The 20,767-nt window shown below is 35.3% G+C and overlaps 1 protein-coding gene across 1 annotated transcript; it reads right to left on the reverse strand.

Annotated features, from left to right (window-relative positions):
- Positions 1-1,770: 1,770 nt before the first annotated feature.
- Positions 1,771-2,703, reverse strand: LOC125113350 (olfactory receptor 5H2-like). The gene has a single exon (XM_047756002.1). It carries the CDS (start codon positions 2,698-2,700, stop codon positions 1,771-1,773), a length of 930 nt encoding a protein of 309 aa, XP_047611958.1. The 5' UTR covers positions 2,701-2,703.
- Between the last annotated feature and the right edge of the window lie 18,064 nt (positions 2,704-20,767).

The raw sequence follows: 20,767 nt of genomic DNA on the forward strand, positions 1-20,767 counted from the left end.
TAGGAATAGAGATAGAGAGGCAGGGGTGAGGGAGAGACATAGGGATATATGGATATAGACAGATATGTAGATATATTGCTATATATAGTATATCATCTAGACATACACATGAGCAAATAAACATATTCACAAATACATACACAGAAATATATATATATATATATATACATATATTTGCACATAATCTATTAGTAATGTCAACCCATAAAGTGTTATCAAAATGGGATATGATTTAATCGTAGTTCTATTTATGTGAAATAATATGTCAGATATGTTTAGGACACATGAATAACAGCAGGACACAGGAGATAAATTAACTACCCAAATGTGAGTAGTTTTTAGGGTAAGGATATTAGTGCTATCAATAGGAAAGTGTATTGAATTTCAATGTTGGGAAAGGAAAGGCAGGAGACCTAAAGATGGGTACTCACTGTAGTGAGAGCATGGAGTGAAATGAAGCCTAACCTTTAAGCCTGGGGAGGGCACAAAACATCCAACACCTTGCCCATTTTCATGTTTTCTCCACCCATCCACTAGACTCTATGACATCATATCATCTTAACGTTATATAAATTTTGGTAATGGCATTTTAAGCTATCATGCAAATGACACATTGAAAAAACTTTATATGTTGCTAATTTCTTTATCTTACTAGCTTCATTTAAAAAAAATCTAGCAGGAGTTCCCATCGTGGCGCAGCGGAAATGAATCCGACTAGGAACCATGACGTTGCAGGTTCAATCCCTGGCCTCACTCAGTGGATTAAGGATCCGGCGATGCAGTGAGCTGTGGTGTAGGTCACAGATGCAGCTCAGATCTCATGTTGCTGTGGCTCTGGCATAGGCCGGTGGCTACAGCTCCAGTTAGGCCCCTAGCCTGGGAACCTCCATATGCCTCGGGTGCGGCCCTAAATGGACATAAAGACCAAAAAAAAAAAAATCTAGCATGATTAACCATTTCTCTTCTGTACTCTTCAATTCTCTTTTCTTCTCTATGCCATCCCAATTATTTTGAAGCTTCATCTCCTAGGTTTTTGGATCAGTGAAGTTTTTCAGTTTACCCATAACATACAAACACAGGTGGAAAGTGCCATTCAAGGCAGAACATATGATGAAAGACAACTCCCCTTCTCATTACTCAATAGTACACACTAGGCTAAGGACATCCTTTTGCTGTTCAGATCATCCTCACTGTCTTAACTCCATTATCTTTTTTCCTCATTGCTTTCCCAATTCTGTTTATTTCTATGTTATGACTATTGAATCCCCAAAAGAAGTTAAATTCATCATACCACAAATAGAGTGGAATGAAAGAACCTTTTGATCCCTAGAAAAATTTATGGTATTTGGTTCTGTTCATTCAAACACACACCTGTCCCTACTATGGATTTAAATATTATATGAATCCCCAGGTTGCAAGGTTGTATTACTATCAAAGACAACATAATCGAGTCCTATTAGAGGAACTGCATTATTTCAGTGCTTAATGATTTTATAAAGCTACATTGCAGAATATACAAGAGTTTAAATGTTTTCATTTGTTTTCCGTTTCAATTATTCTATCATTATCTAAATATTTGAACTTCTTTGTATTTTTTGAACAACATATACAAATTTTAATGAGTATATTAGTGCTAACACCTTAAGTCATTAAAAATACTAGGGCCATTATGATTGCAAAAAAACTTGGAGTACTGGCCAAAATGGAAGTATATCTAATGTTTATAATTATGTTATTTTAATAAAAATGCAACAGATAACAATATGAGAGCTAAACATTTCTCTTTAACATTTTTGTCAGTGAATCTATGACTTTCTTATTTCTCAGGCTGTAGATAATTGGGTTTAAGAAAGGTATTATGACAGTATAAAATAAAGAGTCCATCATATCTTGATCATCTGCTTTTTCAGATCCAGGGTGCACATATCTGAAGAGAAGAGGCCCATAGTATAAGGAGACAGATAGGAGGTGGGCTCCACAGGTGGAGAAGGCCTTCCTTATGCCTTGTATAGACCTCATTTTTAAGATTGTGAAGAGAACAAATGTATAAGAGACAAGGACAATAAGAATGGTAAATACTTGTATTGACCCTGAGAAAATAAAAACCATTAGAACATTAACCGAAGGGTCAGTACAAGAAATCTTAAACAATGGCATGATGTCACAATAAAAGTGATGTATTCTGTTAGACTTACAGAAAGTTAATCTGAATAAAAAACCTATATGAATTGTGGAGTGAATAAAGCCACTGACAAAAGATAAGGCTAATAGTTGGAAGCATAGTCTATTGGTCATAATCACTGGATACAATAGTGGTTTACATATGGCAACATAGCGATCATATGCCATTGTTGCCAAGATAAAACATTCTGTGGTTGCACTGAATGCAAAGGAAAACAGCTGTGTCATGCATTCAGAGAGAGAGATCATTTTACTCTCGGTGAGGAAACTGACCAGCATCTTGGGAGTCACTGTGGTTGATATGCAAGCATCCACAAAGGCTAAACTCCCAAGGAAAAAGTACATGGGGATGTGAAGTTGAGGGTCATTGCAGATGAGATAAATTAGTCCAAGGTTTCCCATAGTAGTGATGAGGTACAACATCAAGAACATCAAGAACAAGTGAATATGCCACTCTGGTTGATAGATAAGTCCTATGAGAACAAACTTAGTCAGTGATGTTGCATTTTTAATATCCATATTGTTACTGAATGGTCCCTGAAATGAAATACAGTAAATGTAAAAATAATATTCATTACAAAGACTTTTGGAATACATAGTTGAAATAAAGCCATGCACTTATTAGAAAGCCCTTAATTTTACTTACTACTGCCATAACAATGGAAACTAATTTTGGGGATTGATATAATGGAAAATGCAAGTATTTCAGTTCAAAAAAATGTGAATTAACAGATTTAGAATAAAATGAAGGACATTCTAAACATGAGCTAAATTTATAAGGATACTTGAGTGTGTTGGGAGCATTCTGCATCTGGGACATGGATTAGAGTCTAGCGAAAATAAGTTTGAATTATTATAAAATGAACGTCATTTGAAAGATATTTTACTTTATTTTTCAGGAAATAAGCATTGCTGAAAACTCTTAGACTAGAGGTGTCATCAAAACATATTAAAATTAAAAATTTGTTAGTATAGAAAATACTCTGTAAAAGGGAAAACCCGAGTTAGGAATAATAGTTGGAAAGCTGATACTCTAATCCAGTGTTTCCCAAACCAGAATACATATATCAGAATTGTCTGGGAAACTTTTTGTACAAAATATAGATTTTGAAGTATTACTGTAGATATTGACTTAATGATGGTGAGATGAAGTCTAATCTTCATTACAAATGTTTTCTAGTTGACTCAAATGCACGTGAAGTTCTTAGTCAGTGGGTAATAACATTATTGGGAGTGATGCGGAGGACAAAGAGGTAAAAACAAACCAGAATGTAGAGTCCCTAGGATTCAGTGATTTAGATGTGAAGGGGATAGTCAGTGAAGGAAAGATGAGAGACACATGGTGATAGGCAAAAGGTCATCAAAATCAATTTTGAGAACTCAAATGCTTTGGCCACTTCATGGGGAGAGCATCCTCTGAGCATCCAGGAGAGATAAGTTAGTATGAATTTAGACCTTATTAGGAACAGTGAGTTGGGGATTATTTGGGTAGCTAAAGGGACACTTATAAATGAGCTAATCACTGGAAAGTGTATATACAGCAAAAAGAAGAAGGGCATGGAGAGAAGCTTGAGGAGGTTTTATTTAAGAAATTTTGAAGTGAGTACATGTCATTTTTAGATAGATAAAGGGTGATCCTCTTTTCTATGACATGAGTCTTGGTATAGGCAAAGGCTACCACTTACTCTAGAAGTCAAAAGAGCCAGAAATTCACTTTTTCATCACCCTTGCACCTAGAGCAAGGAGACTTGACCTAGGTTTGAAGAGTTCAACACACCAACATTGGATTTGTAATATGCAGAACAAAGGGACAAGGAAAAAGAGCTTTGGTTGCAAAGTCAGCCAAGGCATCTATATCAAGACCCCATGAAATGCACCCTACATCTGCACCAACTGCATTTTCAGCGTGAGATGTGGCATCCAAAGTTCAGCTGCAGTGATAGGAGCTCCTGTTTGGCAGGTATAGGGATTTTATTTTGGCCTTTGATTCATTTTATTGCTTTCTTCTACTTCTGCTTACTTTTCAGCTGATTCCTCCAATCTCCACAGAATTTCTTTGTTACAGTTACTTCTCATTCAACCAACTAGTTTTCTGTTGAGAACAATTTTCCCGGCACTAACCAAAGAGAGAAAAGGGAGAGATCAGAAAAGACACCAAGCAAAGTAATAAGAGAAGCAGAAGGGTAACTGGAGATTTGAGCATTGTGGACATAAAGACAAAAAAGACACAGGATATAATGAAGTGCAGTACCATTTTGCGAAATGAATGCTCTGGTAGAACAAGTAGTGAACAGAGGTCATTGAGTGTGAGAAAATGAGAGATTTTTAGTGTTTTTAGTAAGAGCGCTTTCCATTTTATAACAAAATGCTATCAGAGAATGGTGGGAAGCATGATGAACAAACAACATGAGGGAAATGTTTTGAGTAATCTAAGAAGAAAATGCTACACAATTGGAATTTGTTTACTGGCCATAGCCAAAATCTTTTTTTTTCCCTGTAGAGCATTCAAATACAAACTTTTGAAATGAGACTAGGAGAGGAAGGCATTAAGGAGATAAACAGGGCAGGAGTAATGGAAAGCAGAAATTTGGGTGGATGAAAAATGGAGGGAGGAAATAGAAAGAGCATAAAGAGACATAGAGAGATAAGTGTAGGAGAGACAAGCCAGTAAAGATGCAGGTAGTTTCAGATAAAGACTGATAAATAAAAAGGGGAGAGTTTGCAGGTAAATACTAGTCTTAAACCTGGTTTTCATTAAAAGTTGTCAACACTGGAAATCTTATTATTTTATTCAAAATTCCAAGCTTATTTTCTTGGGAATTTGTGTATAAAAGAGAGATTTAATTTTGAAATTTACCTTAGAAACTTTGTTCATAAATATACCAGCATTTCTGGAAAGTTCTTTCCATAGTTAAAAATTGCTTTATATTTGTTACTATAGTGACTAGAGCTGATTTTCTCTAGAAATTCTTCTGGGTTTACTTGAGAACACTTTCTTCTCCATCAGTTTTTCTAGTGAAATAAAACTGAGCCAAAGATGCAGCCAAATTCAAGTGATATAATAACAAATGCCAATAATTCCAGTTGTTGAATGAACTTTTGTTTGCACTAGGCTCCCTTCCGTGCAACCCCAAATTACTACATAATTTAAAATGCTCAAACTCAATATTTGTGTGGGTCTTTAATAAGTCACATAGCCAGAAAGAGCAGAGGAGGGATATTTTCTACATATTTATATATATATACATACATATATTATATATTATATATAGTATTATGTATATATTTGAATTATTCATGAAACTAATATTACAGCTGGAAAAAGAATAGAGGAAATAAGTAACTTGAAATTTTAATGAGAGGCGTTCCCGTCATGGCTCAGTGGTTAACGAATCTGACTAGGAACCATAAGGTTGCGGGTTCGACCCCTGGCCTTGCTCAGTTGGTTGAGGATCCAGCTTTGCCGTCAGCTGTGGTGTAGGTCGCAGACTCGGCTTGGATTGTGTGTTGCTGTGGCTCTGGTGTAGGCTGGCAGCTACAGCTCCAATTTGACCCCTAGCCTGGGAACCTCCATATGCCACAGGAGCAGCCCAAGAAATGGCAAAAAGACAAAAAAAAAGTTTAATCAGAGATTGTGATTAATTAAAAAGAATGAATCTTTAATCAGAATAACTGTAAGATTTTTTATGTACTGAGGACCTGATATTTAAATCTTTAAATCGAGTTTAAACTGTTTAATATTCAAGTTCACCAGAATTATAAAGTCATTTTTAGTTATGTCACAAAGATAATGAATTTTCATTAAGGTGAACAATTCAGTCTTACAGGTATTTCACTTATCTATATTTTGTCACAAAAATAAGATAAATAATTTATCCTTTGTTTTACATTTTCCTCCAGTGTTTTTTTGGCATCTTGGAAGTCAATCCAAAATATTATAAATTATACAGCATTTAAACTACTTTACATAAAGAATGATATGATAGAATTAATTTATCTCTTACCCATATCTTGTAAGAAATTGTGATCTTTTCAAAGGCTTAGACTTTCTAAGTAGAAAATAATAAAACAGCAGCAGAATGGTAGTAACACAGGTAGTAATTCCTTGCACACCCATTCATTTTGGAGTCTTTCTTTCCAAAGGTCAGGAAGATCTTAAGTAAATTTGCTTTGAATACAAGAGTTAATTATACAACTGTTTTTTCTTCTGCCAAAAAAGGAAAGAGTGAAGACTTAAAATTCCCTGATAGCAGCCAAAGATTCCCTTTAGGACAAAACGAAGCTCTTCCTCTGGGTATTATAGATTTGAACATGTGCAAATCGAAGTGGTCCCAAAGGGCATTACAGCCTGTGAAATCAGAAACATCGAGGAATGATGTATGCAATTCTAATTTTAACTGTTGAAGTTGCATCGTTTTCCAACAAAGGTACATTTCTAACATACTTATGCAATCTTCAGTTTATCTTTAATTTTTAATGCTGAGTGCTTTGATCAATGGGGTTTTGTCTGAGCTAATCACGCATGATTTTACTGGGGCCGAAGTTCTAGATTCCCTTCAGGAATTTCCTCCTTGTGCAAACTTAGCTCACATTCCAGACCTACAAGTAACTTCCCACCTTAAGCTGAAAACTGATGAAAAATCTTACTAAGCAGGGGTCACTGGGAGGAGCAGAGGAAAAAAAAACAAAAAACAAGGACTATATTGCGAGGTGGCCTAGATCAGTGTTTCTCAAATTTTATTCCTTGCAAATCTTCTAGGAATTTTCTTAAAACACAGATTTTTTCCCATTAGTTTAAGGATTGGGCCTTAGATACTTCATTTCTAACAAAGTGATGCCTCCAAACAGTTGCCATTCTCTGGGTCTCCTATCACTTGAGGCCTAGCTTATCAAAGAGCCTGATCATTAAAGAAACAAAATAAATGGCAAATAGAGCTGGCATGCAGAGAGAGAAGCAAAGAGGAGCCAGTATAGACAAGGGAGGACAGCATGGGTAGGATCACAGAGAAGCTGCAGGCTAGGTCAGGAACTTTTTTCTTTACCCCAAAAGGAAAACTCTCCAATAGATTCTGAACATGGTGGTCACATGTTCATATTTGACTTCATTTACTAAGAGAAGTTGCTGTTGAACATTAATTGAGAAAATAAGGAGTTGCTGTTGTGGCTCAGTGGTTAACGAATGCGGTTACAGATTTGATCCCTGATCTGGCATTGCTGCAGCTGTGGTGTAGGCCAGCAACTATATCTCTGATTCGACCCTTAGCCTGGGAACCTCCATATGCCGTGGGTGTAGCCATAAATAGGCAAAAAGACAAAAAATAAAATAAGATTATGTCAAAGTAGTATGATATGAAGATATTTCATATGTTTTGATATATGGGAGGTTGAAAAATGTTTAACTTTTACCTGAAACTAGATTAGTAGCTGGGAGAAAGCAAACAGCCTATTTTTTATAGACATGTAAATCAATTATCCTGTGTCCTTAAAATTATGCTAACAAAGCTAAATAAGAGGTGATAAAACAACACAGATCAAAGAGAAGTCACTGTGAAAACTCAGCAGAAGGATGAAGTAAGCAGTATAATATACATCATTAGCCTCAACATAACCCAACTAGACCTAAATATATTCCCCCTTCATTTTTGTGTAATTATCTTTTAATTCATTTTATTCTCTGTGTATGTGTACAAAGGTCTACACTGCAGCTTTCATTATGAGTAAACCTTTCAATTTTAGTCATTTTAATAGGTGTGTCATGGTATCACATTGTAATCTGCATTTGCATATTCCCAGTGACAAATTATATTGAGTATATATTTGAGTCCTTATTTGACATATGCATACCTAGTTTAGAGAAGTGTCTAAATCTTCTCTATGGAAGTGTTCAAATCTTTTGCTCATTTAAAAAAATTATTGGAGTATATTTGATTTACAATGATCTATTAGTATAAGATGTACAGAAAAATTATTCAGTTATGTATATACATAATGCATTATTATAGATTCTTTTCCTATAGAAGTTATTGCTGAATATTGAATAGAGTGTCCTGTGCTATACAGTAGATCCTTGGTGGTTATCACTCTCTCTCTCTCTCTTTTTTTTTTAGTAATTTGGGACTGGTGTATTTTTTTAATTACTCAATGAATTTATTTATAGTTGTACAATGATCATCACAACCCAATTTTATAGCATTTCCATCCCAAACCCTTAGCCCATCTCCCCACCCACCAACCTGTCTCTTTTGGAAACCATAAGTTTTTCAAAGTGTTTGAGACAGTGTTTGTTCTGCAAAGAAGTTCATTGTGTCCCTTTTGTAGATTCCACATGTAAGTGGTAGTATATGATGTTGGTATCTCAGGGTCTGGCTAACTTCATTTAGCATGATGATTTCTAGGTCCATCCGTGTTGCTGCAAATGCTGTTATTTCTTTCCTTTTAATGGCTGAGTAATATTCCATTATGTATATGTACCACATATTTTTTATCCATTTCTTCTGTCAATGGACATTGAGGCTATTTCCATGCATTGGATGGTTATCTCTTTTATATAAAGTAGTGTGTATGTGTTATTCCCAAACTCCTTGTTTATCCCTCCCCTTCACATTTCCTCTTTGTTGACCATAAGATTGTTTTCAAAATCTGAGTCTGTTCTTTTTATGCTTTGTAAATAATTTCATTTGTTTTTATTAGATTCCATATGTAAGTGACATCACATATTTGTCTTTCCCCATCTGACTTATTTCACTAAATATATTTTTCTCTAGACCCACTCATGTTTCTGAAAATAGCAATATTTCATTTTTATGGATGCATAATATTTTATTGTGTATACATACCACTCCTTAAGACAGTCATCTGTTAATGCAAACTTATGTTGTTTCCCTGTCTTGGCTATTGTAAATTTTTATGCTATGAACATAGGGGTGCATGTATTTTTTAAAATTAGAGTTTTCTCCAAATATATGCCCAGGATTGGGCTTGCAGGATCTACAATAGTTCTATTTTTAGTTAATCAGGATACCTCTATATTGTTCTTCATAGTGCTTGTACCAATTTACATTACCACCATTAGTGGTATAGAGGGGATCCCTTTTAACCATACCCTCTCCAGAATTTATTGTTTGTAGATTTTTGATGATGGCCATTCTGATTGGTGTGAGGTAATACCTCACTGTAGTTTTGATTTGAATTTCTCTAATAATAGTGATGTTGAATATCTTTCTATGTGCTTTTTGGCCATTGGTCTGTCCTCTTTGGAGAAATGTCTGTTTAGGTATTCTATGCATTTTTTATTGGGTTGTTTGTTTTTTTGATATTAAACTGCATGAGTTCTTTGTATATTTGGGAGATTAATCCATTGTCATTGGCTTCATCCGCAAAGATTTTCTCCAATTCTGTGGTTGACTTTTTTCATTTCCTTTGCTCTGCAAATGATTTTAAGTTTAATTAGGTCCCATTTCTTTAGTTTTTATTTCATTATTCCAGGAGGTGGATCTGAGAAGAAATTGCTACAGTTTATGTCAGAATATTCTGCCTTCTGCCTGTGTTTTAAAGAGTTTAATAATATCCAGTCTTATATTTAGGTCTTAAATACATTTGGGTGTTTTTTTGTTTATTTTCTTTCTTTTTGTTTTTTATTGTGTTTTAGGCCTGTACCTGAGCCACATGGAAGTTCCAAGGATAGGGGTCAAATTGGAGCTGCAGCTGCTGGCCTGCATCAAAGCCACAGCAGTGATGGATCCAAGCCATATCTGTGACCTACACCAGAAATCAGAGCTATGCTGGATCCTTAACCTACTGAGCAAAGCCAGGAATTACACCTGAATCCTCATGAATGCTGGTTGGGTTCATAGCCCACTGAGCCACAATGGGCACTCCAGGCTTTTCATCCATTTTGAGCTTTTATTTGTGTATACTGTTACAGTTTTCTAATTTCATTCTTTCATTCAAAGATATCTAGTTTCCCAGTACCACTTATGGAAGAGATCTTCTTTCCTCCATTATATGTTCATGCCTCTTTGGCATAGATTAGCTGACCATAGGTGCATGGGTTTACTTCTGGTGTTTCTATCCTATTCCATTGATCTATGTTTCTGTTTTTTTGTGTCAGTACCATACTTTTTCAAAGACCGTAGCTTTGTAATGTTGTCTGAAGCCAAGGAGCCTGATTTTTCCAGTTCTACTTTTCTTTCTCAGGATTAATTTGGCTGTTCAGGGTCTTTTGTGTTTCCATACAAATTGTAAAATATTTTGGTCTAGTTCTGTGAAAAAAAATGGTATTGGTAATTTGATAGGGATTACATTGAATATGTAGATTGCCTTAGGAAGTAAAGTAATTTTGACAGTATTGATTCTTTCAATCCAAGAGCATGGTATATCTGTTTGTATCACCCTTTGAAGTTTTTTTTTTTTTTAATGTTATACCTGATTTACAATGTTCTGTCAATTTCTGCTGTACAAAAAGTGACCTAATTTTACATACACACATTTTTTCACATTGTCTTCTATCATATTCTCTTACAAGTGATTGGATATAGTTTCCTGTGCTATACAGCAGGATCTCATTGCTTATCCATTCTAAATGTAATAGCTTGCCTCTGCTAAACCCAAAGATCCAGTCCGTCCAACTCCCACCCCACACCTTGGCAGCCACATGTCTGTGAGTCTGTTTCTGTTCTGTAGCTAGGTTCATCTGTGTCATATTTTAGATTCCACATATAAGTGATATCATATGGTATTTGTCTTCCTCTTTTTGGCTTACTTCACTTAGTATGAGAATCTCTAGTTCCATCCATGTAGTTGCATATGGCATCATCTTGTTCTTTTTATGGGTGAGTAGTATTCCATTGTATATAACCACATCTTAATCCATTCATCTGTCAATGGAAATTTGAGTTGTTTCCATGTCTTGGCTATTGTGAATACTGCTGCAATGAACATAGGGGTGCACTTATCTTTTTCAATGAAAGTTTTGTCCAGATATATGCCTAGGAGTGGTATTGCTGGATCACATGGTAGTTTTATATTTAATTATCTGAGGCACATCCATACTGTTTTCCAATTTACACTCCCACCAATTGTGTAGAAGGGTTCCTTTTTTTCCACACCTTCTCCAGCATTCATTTGTTGACTTATTAATGATAGCCATTCTTACCAGTGTGAGGTAGTTGAGGTAGTTGTACCTCATTGAAGTTTTAATTTGCATTTATCTAATAATTAGTGATGTTGAGCATTTATTCATGTGCTTTTTGGCCATACATATGTCTTCTTTGTAGAAATGTCTATTGAGGTCTTTTGCCCATTTTTCAATTGGGTAGTGTTTTGCTTTCGTTTGTTTGTTTGTTGATTTGTTTTGCTTTGGATTCAAATAAGTTCTTTGTATATTTTGGAGATTAAGCCCTTGCTAGATGCAGTGCTTACAAAAATTTTCTCCCATTCCATGGGTTGTCTTTTTTATGGTTTAATTTTCTGTGCAAATGCTTGTAAGTTTAATTTGCTCCATTAGTTTATTTTTGTTTTTATTTCTATTGCCTTGTAGACTGACCTAAGAGGACATTTGTAAAGTTGATGTCAGAGAATGTTTTTCCTATGTTCTCTTCTAGGATTTTTATGGTGTTTTATGGTTAAGTCTTTAAGTTTACTTTTCTGCATGGTGTGAGGATGTGTTCTAGTTTCTTTGGTCTTCATGCAGCTCACCAATTTTCCCAGCATTAGTTGCTGAAGAAGCTGTATTTTTCCCATTTTGTATTCTTCCCTACTTTGTCAAAGCTTAATTGGTGTCTGGGTTTATTTACGGGTTCTCTATTTTGTTCCATTGTTTTTTATGTAGTTTTTGTTCCAGTACCACAATGCCTTGATTACTGTAGTTTTGTGATATTGTCTGAAAGTGGGAGAGTTATGTCTCCTGATTAGTGTTTTTATCCCCCTCAGGATTGCTTTAGCAGTTCTGGGTCTTTTATGGTTCTATATAAATTTTTGCATTGTTTGTTCTAGTTCTGTGAAAATGTCATGGGTAATTTGATATGGATTGCACTGAATCTGTAGATTGCTTTGGGTAGTACAGCCATTTTAATGATATTAATTCTTCCAATCCAGTAGCATGGAATTTCTTTCCATTTCTTTGAATCCCCTTTAATATCCTTGATTAATGTTTTATAGTTCTCAGAATATAGGTATTTCACCTTCTTGGTCAGGTTTATTCCAAGGCATTTAATTTTCTGGGGTGTGATTATAAAAGATATTTTTAATATTCCTTTTCTAATATTTCATTTTTTTAGAATACAGAAATGCAACCTATTTCTAAATGTCAATCTTGTATCCTACTACTTTGCTGAATTCATTGATCATTTTGAGTAGTTTTTGTATGGAGTCCTTAGGGTTTTCTGCATATAGTATCATGTCATTTGCATACAGTGACAGTTTTACCTCTTCTCTTCCAATTTGGACACCTTTTATTTCTTTTGTTTGTCCTAGTGCTGTGGCTAAGACTTCCAATACTATGTTGAATAAAAGTGGTGAGAGTATTTTTTCTTTTTCCAGATTTCAGCGTTTCTTTTTTTTTTGTCTTTTGGTCTTTTCCAGGGCTGCACCCACTGCATATGGAGGTTCCCAGGCTAGGGGTCCAATTGGAGCTGTAGCTATGGGTCTACACCACTGCCACAGCAGCACCAGATCTGAGCCACACCTGCGACCTTCACCACAGCTCATGGCAATGCCAGATCCCTAACCAACTGAGCGAGGCCAGGGATCAAACCTGCAACCTCATGGTTCCTTGTCAGATTCATTAACCACTTAGCCACGATGGGAACTCTAGGCTTTCAGCTTTTCTCCATTGAGTATTATGTTGGCTGTGGGTTTATTAGAAATGGCTTTTATTATGTTGTTATGTGCCCTCTGTACCCATCTTGGTAAGATTTTTTATCATGAATGGATGTTGGATCTTCACAAATGCTTTTTCTGCATCTATTGAGATGATCATCTTGTTTTTTGACTTTTCTTTTGTTAACATGTTATATGATGATGTTGTTGAAACATCCTGATGAACTTGGGATGAATTCCACTGGTTCTTCTATTATCTTTTTTAGGTATTGTTGGATTTGGTTGGCTAAAATTTTGTTGAGAATTTTTATGCTATATTCATCAAAGATGTTTGCCCATAATTTTCCTTTTTGGTAGTATCTTTGTCTGGTTTTCTGGTGGCTTCATATAATGTCTTTGAGTGTATTCCTTCTTTAATCTTTAAGAAAAGTTTAAGGATGGGTATATGTTTTTCTTTTAATGTTTGGTAGAATTCTTCTCTGAAGCCATCTGGTCCTGGACTTTTGTTTGAGAGAGTGTTTTTATTGCATATTTGGTTTCACTTCCAGTGATTGGTCTGTTCAATTGATCTACATCTTCTTGATTCAGTTTTGGTGGGCTGTATATCTCTAGAAAGTTGTCCATTTCTAGGTTGTCAAATTTATTGGCATATAATTATTCACAGTGTTCTCTTATGGTTTATTGTATTTCTAAAATATCAATGTAGAGTTCTTTTTCATTTCTTATTTTTTTATTTGGGATCTCTCTCTCTTCTGGTGAGTCTGGCCAGAGGTTTGTCAATTTTATTTACCTTTCAAAGAACCAGTTCTTGGTTTATTGATTTTTTTCTATTGTTTTTTTTTTTTTGAATCTCTATTTTATTGATTTGTTCTCTGATCTTTATGATTTCCTTCCTTCTGCTGACTTTAGGTTTTGTTTGATCTTCTTTCTCTAATTCATGTAGGTGATAGGTTAGGCTGTTGATGTGAGATTTTTCTTCTTTTTTGGGGTCAGGCCTGCATTGCTATGAACTTCTCTCTAAGAACTACTTTTTCGGTATCCTACAGATTTTAAATGGTTGTGTTTTCATTTTTCTTTGTCTAGAGGGTTTTTTTTTTTTATTTCCATTTTGATTTCCTAGTTGACTAATTGATTTTTTAGTTGTTTAGTCTCCATGTAGTCAGTTTTTTTCTCATTTCTTTTCCTGTTGTTGATTTCTAGTTTCATGTCATTATGGTCAGAGAAGACATATGTAATAATTTCTATACTCTTAAATTTGTTGAGGTTAGTTTTGTGCCTCAGTATGTGGTCAATTTATGAGAATGTTCTATGTGCACTTCAATGTATATTCTGATTTTTTTGATGTAATGTCCTGAAAATGTCAATTAAGTCTAAACTTTCTATTGTGTCATTTAGAATCTCTGTTACTTTATTAATTTTATTTCTAGAAGATGTGTTCATTGATGTGTGTAGGGTGTTAAAATCTCCTACTATTATCATATTATATCAATTTCTCTTTTCATGTCTGTTAGTATTTGTTGTATATATTTGAGTGCTTCTATATTAGGGGTATATATCGTGATGAGTTTAATATCCTCTCCTTGATTGGATCATTTTTTCACTAGTGGCCTTCTTTGTCTTTCTTTATGGCCTTTGTTTTAAAGTCTATTTTGTTTGATGTGAGTATTGTGACTCTTGCTTTCCTCTCTTTCCCATTCACATGAAATATCTTTTTCCATCCCATCACTTTCAATTTATATTTGTCCTCTGCCCTAAGGTGAGTCTTTTATAGGCAGCCTATTGTAGGTCCTTTTTTTTTTTTTAATCCAGTCTGACACTCTATGTCTTTTGATTAGAGCATTCATTCAGTCCTTTAACATTTAAGGTAATTATTGATAAATATGAATTTATTGCCATTTTAAACCTTATTTTCCAATTTGTACTATGTTTCTCCTTTGCTCCTTTTTTATTGGTTTTATTATTTCCTTTTATTTTATACTTGTGTCCTTTTTTTTTAAGTTTTTGTGAATGTGTTCTTTGGTTTTGATTTATTCCTGCCTTGTTTTTCATGTCTAGATTTCTAACTTTCCTTCACCACATATGATTTTGATATCATCTTTTTACATCCTCATATTTATCATTTTGCTGTCTCTATTGTTTTCCATCCCTTTTACAAATAGTTATTTTTGTTTGTTTTAAATCTATATACTGGCTTATTTGAATGGTTACTTCCCAATTGTTATTTACTACATCCTATATCTTCATACTTCTTTATTTTTTTGTCACTTCTTTATTATTTAAGGGAGACTTTTCAGTATTTCTTTAAGAATTATTTTAGTATTGCAATATTCTTTTAGTTTTTATATGTTGGAGAAAATCTTTATTTCTCCTTCTATTTTAAATGATAATCTTGATGGCTAGGGTATTCTAGGCTGCAAATTTTTCTCTTTTAGAACTTTTAATGTATCTTGTCACTCTCTTAACTCCTGTAGCATTGCTGTAGAGAAATCATCTGGTAGCCTTATGAGGGTTCCCTTATAATTGATTCTTGTTTTTCTCTTGCTGCCTTTAGAATTCTGTCTTTGGAGTTCCCATCATGACTCAGCAGTTAACAAACCTGACTAGTATCCATGAGGATCCAGGTTCAATCTCTGGCTCTCTCAGTGGGTTAAGTATCTGGTGTTGTTGTGAGCTGTGCTGTAGGTTGCAGACATGGCTCAGATCCATTTTGCTGTGGCTGTGGTGTAGGCCAGCAGCTACAGTCCTGATTGCACCCCTAGCCTGCGAACCTCCATATGCTGCATGTGCTAAAAAAAAAAAAAAAAAAGGAATCATCTCATTATCTTACCTTGTTCCACTTTGATTATAATATGATTTGTTGTAGTTCTGTTTGGATTCACCTTGTTTTGGGCCCTCAGTGTTTCTTGTACCTTGATGCATGTTTCCTTTATATTTGGAAAGTTTTCAACCATAATTTCCTCAAATATGTTTTCAATCCCCTTTCCTTTTTCTTCTCCTCTGGGCAAGGGATCTGGATCCTTAACCCACTGTGCCAGGATTAAGATTGAACTGGAACCACCACAGTGATGAGCCAGTTCACTAACCAACTGTGCCTAAGAACTCCATCCTATATATAGATGTCTTATATTGTTTTCATGTTTTTTTTTCATTTGATTTTCTGTCTGCTGTTCATATTGGGTTATTTCCATTATTCTATCCTCCAAGTCACTTATTCATTCCTCTGCATTATTCATTCTGATCTTCAATGCATCTAACTCAGCTTGTGTCTCTAAAAATGAATTATCTAGGGTTTTTTTTTTTTTGGCTCTTCCTTATAGTTTTCAGTTCCTTTAAAATGTAATCTGTGTTAATATTCATAAATGCTCTTTATTACTTCAGTATTTTCATTACCTCTTTTTGAACTTAGTGTCTGTTAGGCTGCAGAGATCTGTTTCATTGTTTGCTCCTTCAGAGGAATTCTCTTGTTCTTTTAACTGGGAGAGGTTCCTAAGCTTCTTCATTTTGCTTATATTTTTCTTATTCTGTGAGTTTAGGGAAAATAACTATCTTCTTTAATCTTTGAGGGCTATTTATATGTGAGAACATCCCTAGGTAGCTTGTCAGGGCTTTCTCTATTTTTGGGTGGGTGTTGAGGGCTGCATTTAGTTTGGAAGCTTGCTGCCTCTTTCCTCAGTGTGTACAGGCTGTTACCCCCTTAATAGGGGGTATGTTAGTGAGCTTCCAGGGAGATGGAGACAATGGGCTGATCTTGTAACCAGTGCCTTGTTGCTGGACCCTTCACAGTGGTGAGGACCTGTGTAGGTAGAGTAGACTGCTCCTGGTTGAAGGGCCCTGGGAAGTGGCAGTTACCCTCAGAGAGGAATAGGCAGCACCCAGAGCCTTTGGCAGAGGCAACATCAGGGCCTGTGCATTCCCAAGAGGGTTAGAATAATGGGTAGTGCTCAGTTGCAGCAGCATTCTCTGTGGCAAACCCTCAGGTGACTGGGGCCACAGGTGTTGCCTAATGGTGTCAGGCAGCAACCTCTGGAATCTGAGAAGGCTACAGCAGTTTGCCCCCACTGCCTGTAGCCCACACAAGAGACACCCCGCTTGCTGAGAGTTCACCCTTCCTCCTCCCTCTCCCTGACAGTGGGTACCTTGCTTCTCCCACAGGCCCAGGCCTCCTCCCATGCTCTCTATGCTGTGGCATTCCACTGCCCTGCTCCCCAACCCATAGTTGTCTCCATTCAGCCAAACCTGGTCTTTTACTCAGAACTAACCTGCAAAGCCCAAGTCTTAGCACCCCAACTCCTTCCCAAGTGTCTCAGGCTCTGGTGTTCTGGACAGTGGTACTGATGGTCTGTGTGGATCTCTCTCTGCTTTTCTCTCCTCAGTCCAACTGCTGTGCTTTTCTCGGAGACTTTTGGAAAATCCTCCATCCTGGCTGTTCTTTCAGTTAGGTGTCCTCCCAGGTTGTAATACCTTTCCCCTTTCACAGCTTCCTTTCAGGAATTATGGTCCCATCCTGATTCCTTTTTTTTCCTCTGTTTTCTTTTTTTTTTCCTTTTGTTCCCCCAAGTTATATGGAGGGTTTCTTGAAATTTTGAAGGTCTAAAGTCTTATGCCAACGTTCAGTAGTTGTTCTGTGCCAATTGTCCTACATGTAGTTTTTTTTTCTTTAATCTGTTCATGGAAGAAGGTGAGTATTCCTCCACTGTCTCAATCTTTATCTCTGTTTGTGTCATCTTTGATTTTTTTTTTTCATAAGAGCCTTGTAGTGTTCAGAGTACAGGTCTTTTGGCTCTTTAAGTAGGTTTATTTCTAGGTATCTTTTTCTTTTCAATGCAGGGGTGAATGTGATTTTTTTCATTGATTTCTATTTCTGATCTTTCAGTGTTAGTGTATGCCATATATTTCTGTCTGTTAATTTTGTATCGTGCAACTTTATGAAATTCACTGATGAATTATGGTACTTTTTTGATAGCATCTTTCAGATTTTCTATGTATATTATCATGTGATCTTCAAACATTGACAGTTTTACTTCTTTTCCAGTTTGTATTCATTTTATCTATATTTCTTCACTGATCACTGTGGCTAGGGCTTCCAAATCTATGATAATTTTTTTCAGTGTCAAGAATGCACATAAAAATGGAAAGAATAAGCATCCTTATCTTGTTCCTGATCTTAGCAGGAATTTTTTTAGCTTTTCATCATTTAGAATTATGTTAGCTATGGGTTTGTCATATAGGGCCTTAATTATATTGAAGTAGGTTTGAACCAGGAGTCACCCAGTTGAACTACTGTGTACTTTTGACAGAAGAGGAAACAGTGAAAAACTAAAATTTCCCTAGTGCCCAAGAATTCCCCTTAGGACAGAACTGAGCTATTCCTCTGGGCATTGGAGATTTGAACATGTAGGAGAAGTCCCGGTTTTTCCAAAGAGCATTACATAATCTTAAATCACAAACATCAAGTTATTTTAGTTCTAGTTTTAAGAGTTGAAATTGTACTTTGTCACTACTTTCTATCATGCATGACACTTCTGGCATATTTATACACGCTCCAATTGTTTTGTAAAGTGTTACTCTGAGTGCTGTGACCATTAGGGCCTTGTCAGTGCTAAACATGATTTTAATGAGGCCAAAGTTATAGATTACCTTCAAGAGCCAACCTCAAGAAAATTGTCCTCCTCATACAAAGCATAGCTCACATTCCAAACCTTTGCCTAACTCCCACTTTAAACTGAAATTTGACAAAATGTTATTTTTTCATTTGACAGAACAATGGCAAAGGATCTCATGGGAAGTTCTTAGATAAGTCATTTGAATATTTTAATGTTCCAGTGCAGATTCTGTTTCAGTGGAACTGGGTGGGGAGTCTGGTCTTCATTTCTAACAAGGCGATAGCTGTGAACACATGCATAACACAGGGCCTTCATCATTGGAAGACCTAGAAAATCAGATGGCATAGATTATTGGAGTAATGTAAAATGGGATTTAAGATGTAAAAACTACCAGACATAAATAAGATACAAGGTTGTAATGTAAAGTTCAGAAAATATAACCAATATTTTTGATATCAAAATTTTATTTTTATTCTATTTTTTAATCTCTGTGAGATGGAATTTGGTATTACCTGAGTTTTCTTCTTTTTTTGTTATCATTTTTAATAGTTAACCAGTATTTTATAATCACTTTATAAAGAATATAACCTCTAAAAATATTAAATGAATATATTTTATAACTGAATCTAATATTTTATAAGTAAACTATACTTTGGTAAAAGAAAAAAATCTTAATTTAATGTAAAAATGAATTTTTTTAAATGATAAATGTAGATGGCATGCAAAGCAGAAAGTAAGGAACAACCATATAGTTTAGGGAGACCAACATGGGTGGGATCACAAGGGGTCTTGAAGGCTATCAGTGGCTTTGTTCTTTACTCCAACCTAAAGAAATTGAGGGATTCTGAATATGGTGGTAAACTATTCACATTTCCCTTTTGTGCACTGGTAAAGTAATTTATCATTGACCTTTCATTCAGAAAAATAAAACATAATTTACTTATTTCTAAAAATTTTATTTGACCAAAGAGTACAAAAAATGCTTAACCTCCACTTGAGGTTTGGTAAGACACAAGGAAAACAATCAGCATATTTTTTTGTGAGACTGGTGAATTATTTCCCACTTCCATATAATTTCTAGTGAGAGACAAAGTAAAGAATAAAAACTGACATAGTTAAAAATAGAAGTCACTATGAAAATTTATCAAAAAAGTGTAATAAGCAGTATGATAGGTAGAGATAGTTTCACTGTAACCAAAAACTGACCAATTACTCCCCACTTCATTTTTATGTAATTATACCTTAGCTATTATTGCCTATCTGTGTGTATAAAGGCCAGCATTGCTGCCTCCGGTAAGGGTAGGTGTTTCAGTTTTAGTTAGTTATACAAGTGGGTTGTGATATATCCTTATGTTTTTTGCTGGCATTTCCCTGATGACACATTACATGAAGCATTTTTACATGTTTTTGATATCTATATATTAATTTTGTGAAGAATTTTCAGAGCTTTTGCCCATTTTTAAATTGAGTAATATATCTTTTAATTAGTGTTTTGTGCATTCTTCAATTGCTGTGGGTCCAAGTCTTTATTAGATATATGGTGTGCAAATATTTCTCAGGAGTCTTGATTTACTTTCTTTCATGCATCATATCACAGTGATCCATTACTCTGGCGATATGATGTTGATCTCAGTGAGCAAGTAGTAATTATTTTATACCTATAGATAATACATCTAAATCACAGAGGGTGGGAAACATACCCAACAAAATATGAGGGAACTTCCATTTAGGGTGCCAGTGATACAGGATATTTAGAGAAAGCCCTCCAAGGTGAAGAATAAGTTGTATATCTGGCCTCATTCACAACCAAAAAGAATTATAACACCTAATGGGTTTTAGAGTCAACATTATCCTCATTTTGACATGTTACTCTAGCTCATTTAACGAATGACCAAATAAATTGATAGATTTGAGCTCAAAAAAGAGAAGGCTTTGCAACAAGCCTAGGCTGTTGTGCAAGCTCTATTGCCACTTAGGCCATATGATCTAACAAATCCAATGGTGTTTGAAGTGATAATGGTATATAGTGAGGCTAATTAGAACCAGTAGTGGATTTCCATAGGTAGACCACAGTCTACCCTTAGAATTTTGATGCAAAACCAGGCCACCACTGTGGATAAATTGTCTCCTTTTGAGAAACACCTGTTGATCTGCTACTGGACTTT

The sequence above is a fragment of the Phacochoerus africanus genome, chromosome 1, assembly GCF_016906955.1.
Source record: "Phacochoerus africanus isolate WHEZ1 chromosome 1, ROS_Pafr_v1, whole genome shotgun sequence".
NCBI classification, from domain to species: domain Eukaryota; kingdom Metazoa; phylum Chordata; class Mammalia; order Artiodactyla; family Suidae; genus Phacochoerus; species Phacochoerus africanus.

Excerpts from the sequence above, each read along its gene's own strand:
- LOC125113350 (XM_047756002.1), bottom strand. The coding sequence starts at position 2,700 with ATGGATATTAAAAATGCAACATCACTGACTAAGTTTGTTCTCATAGGA.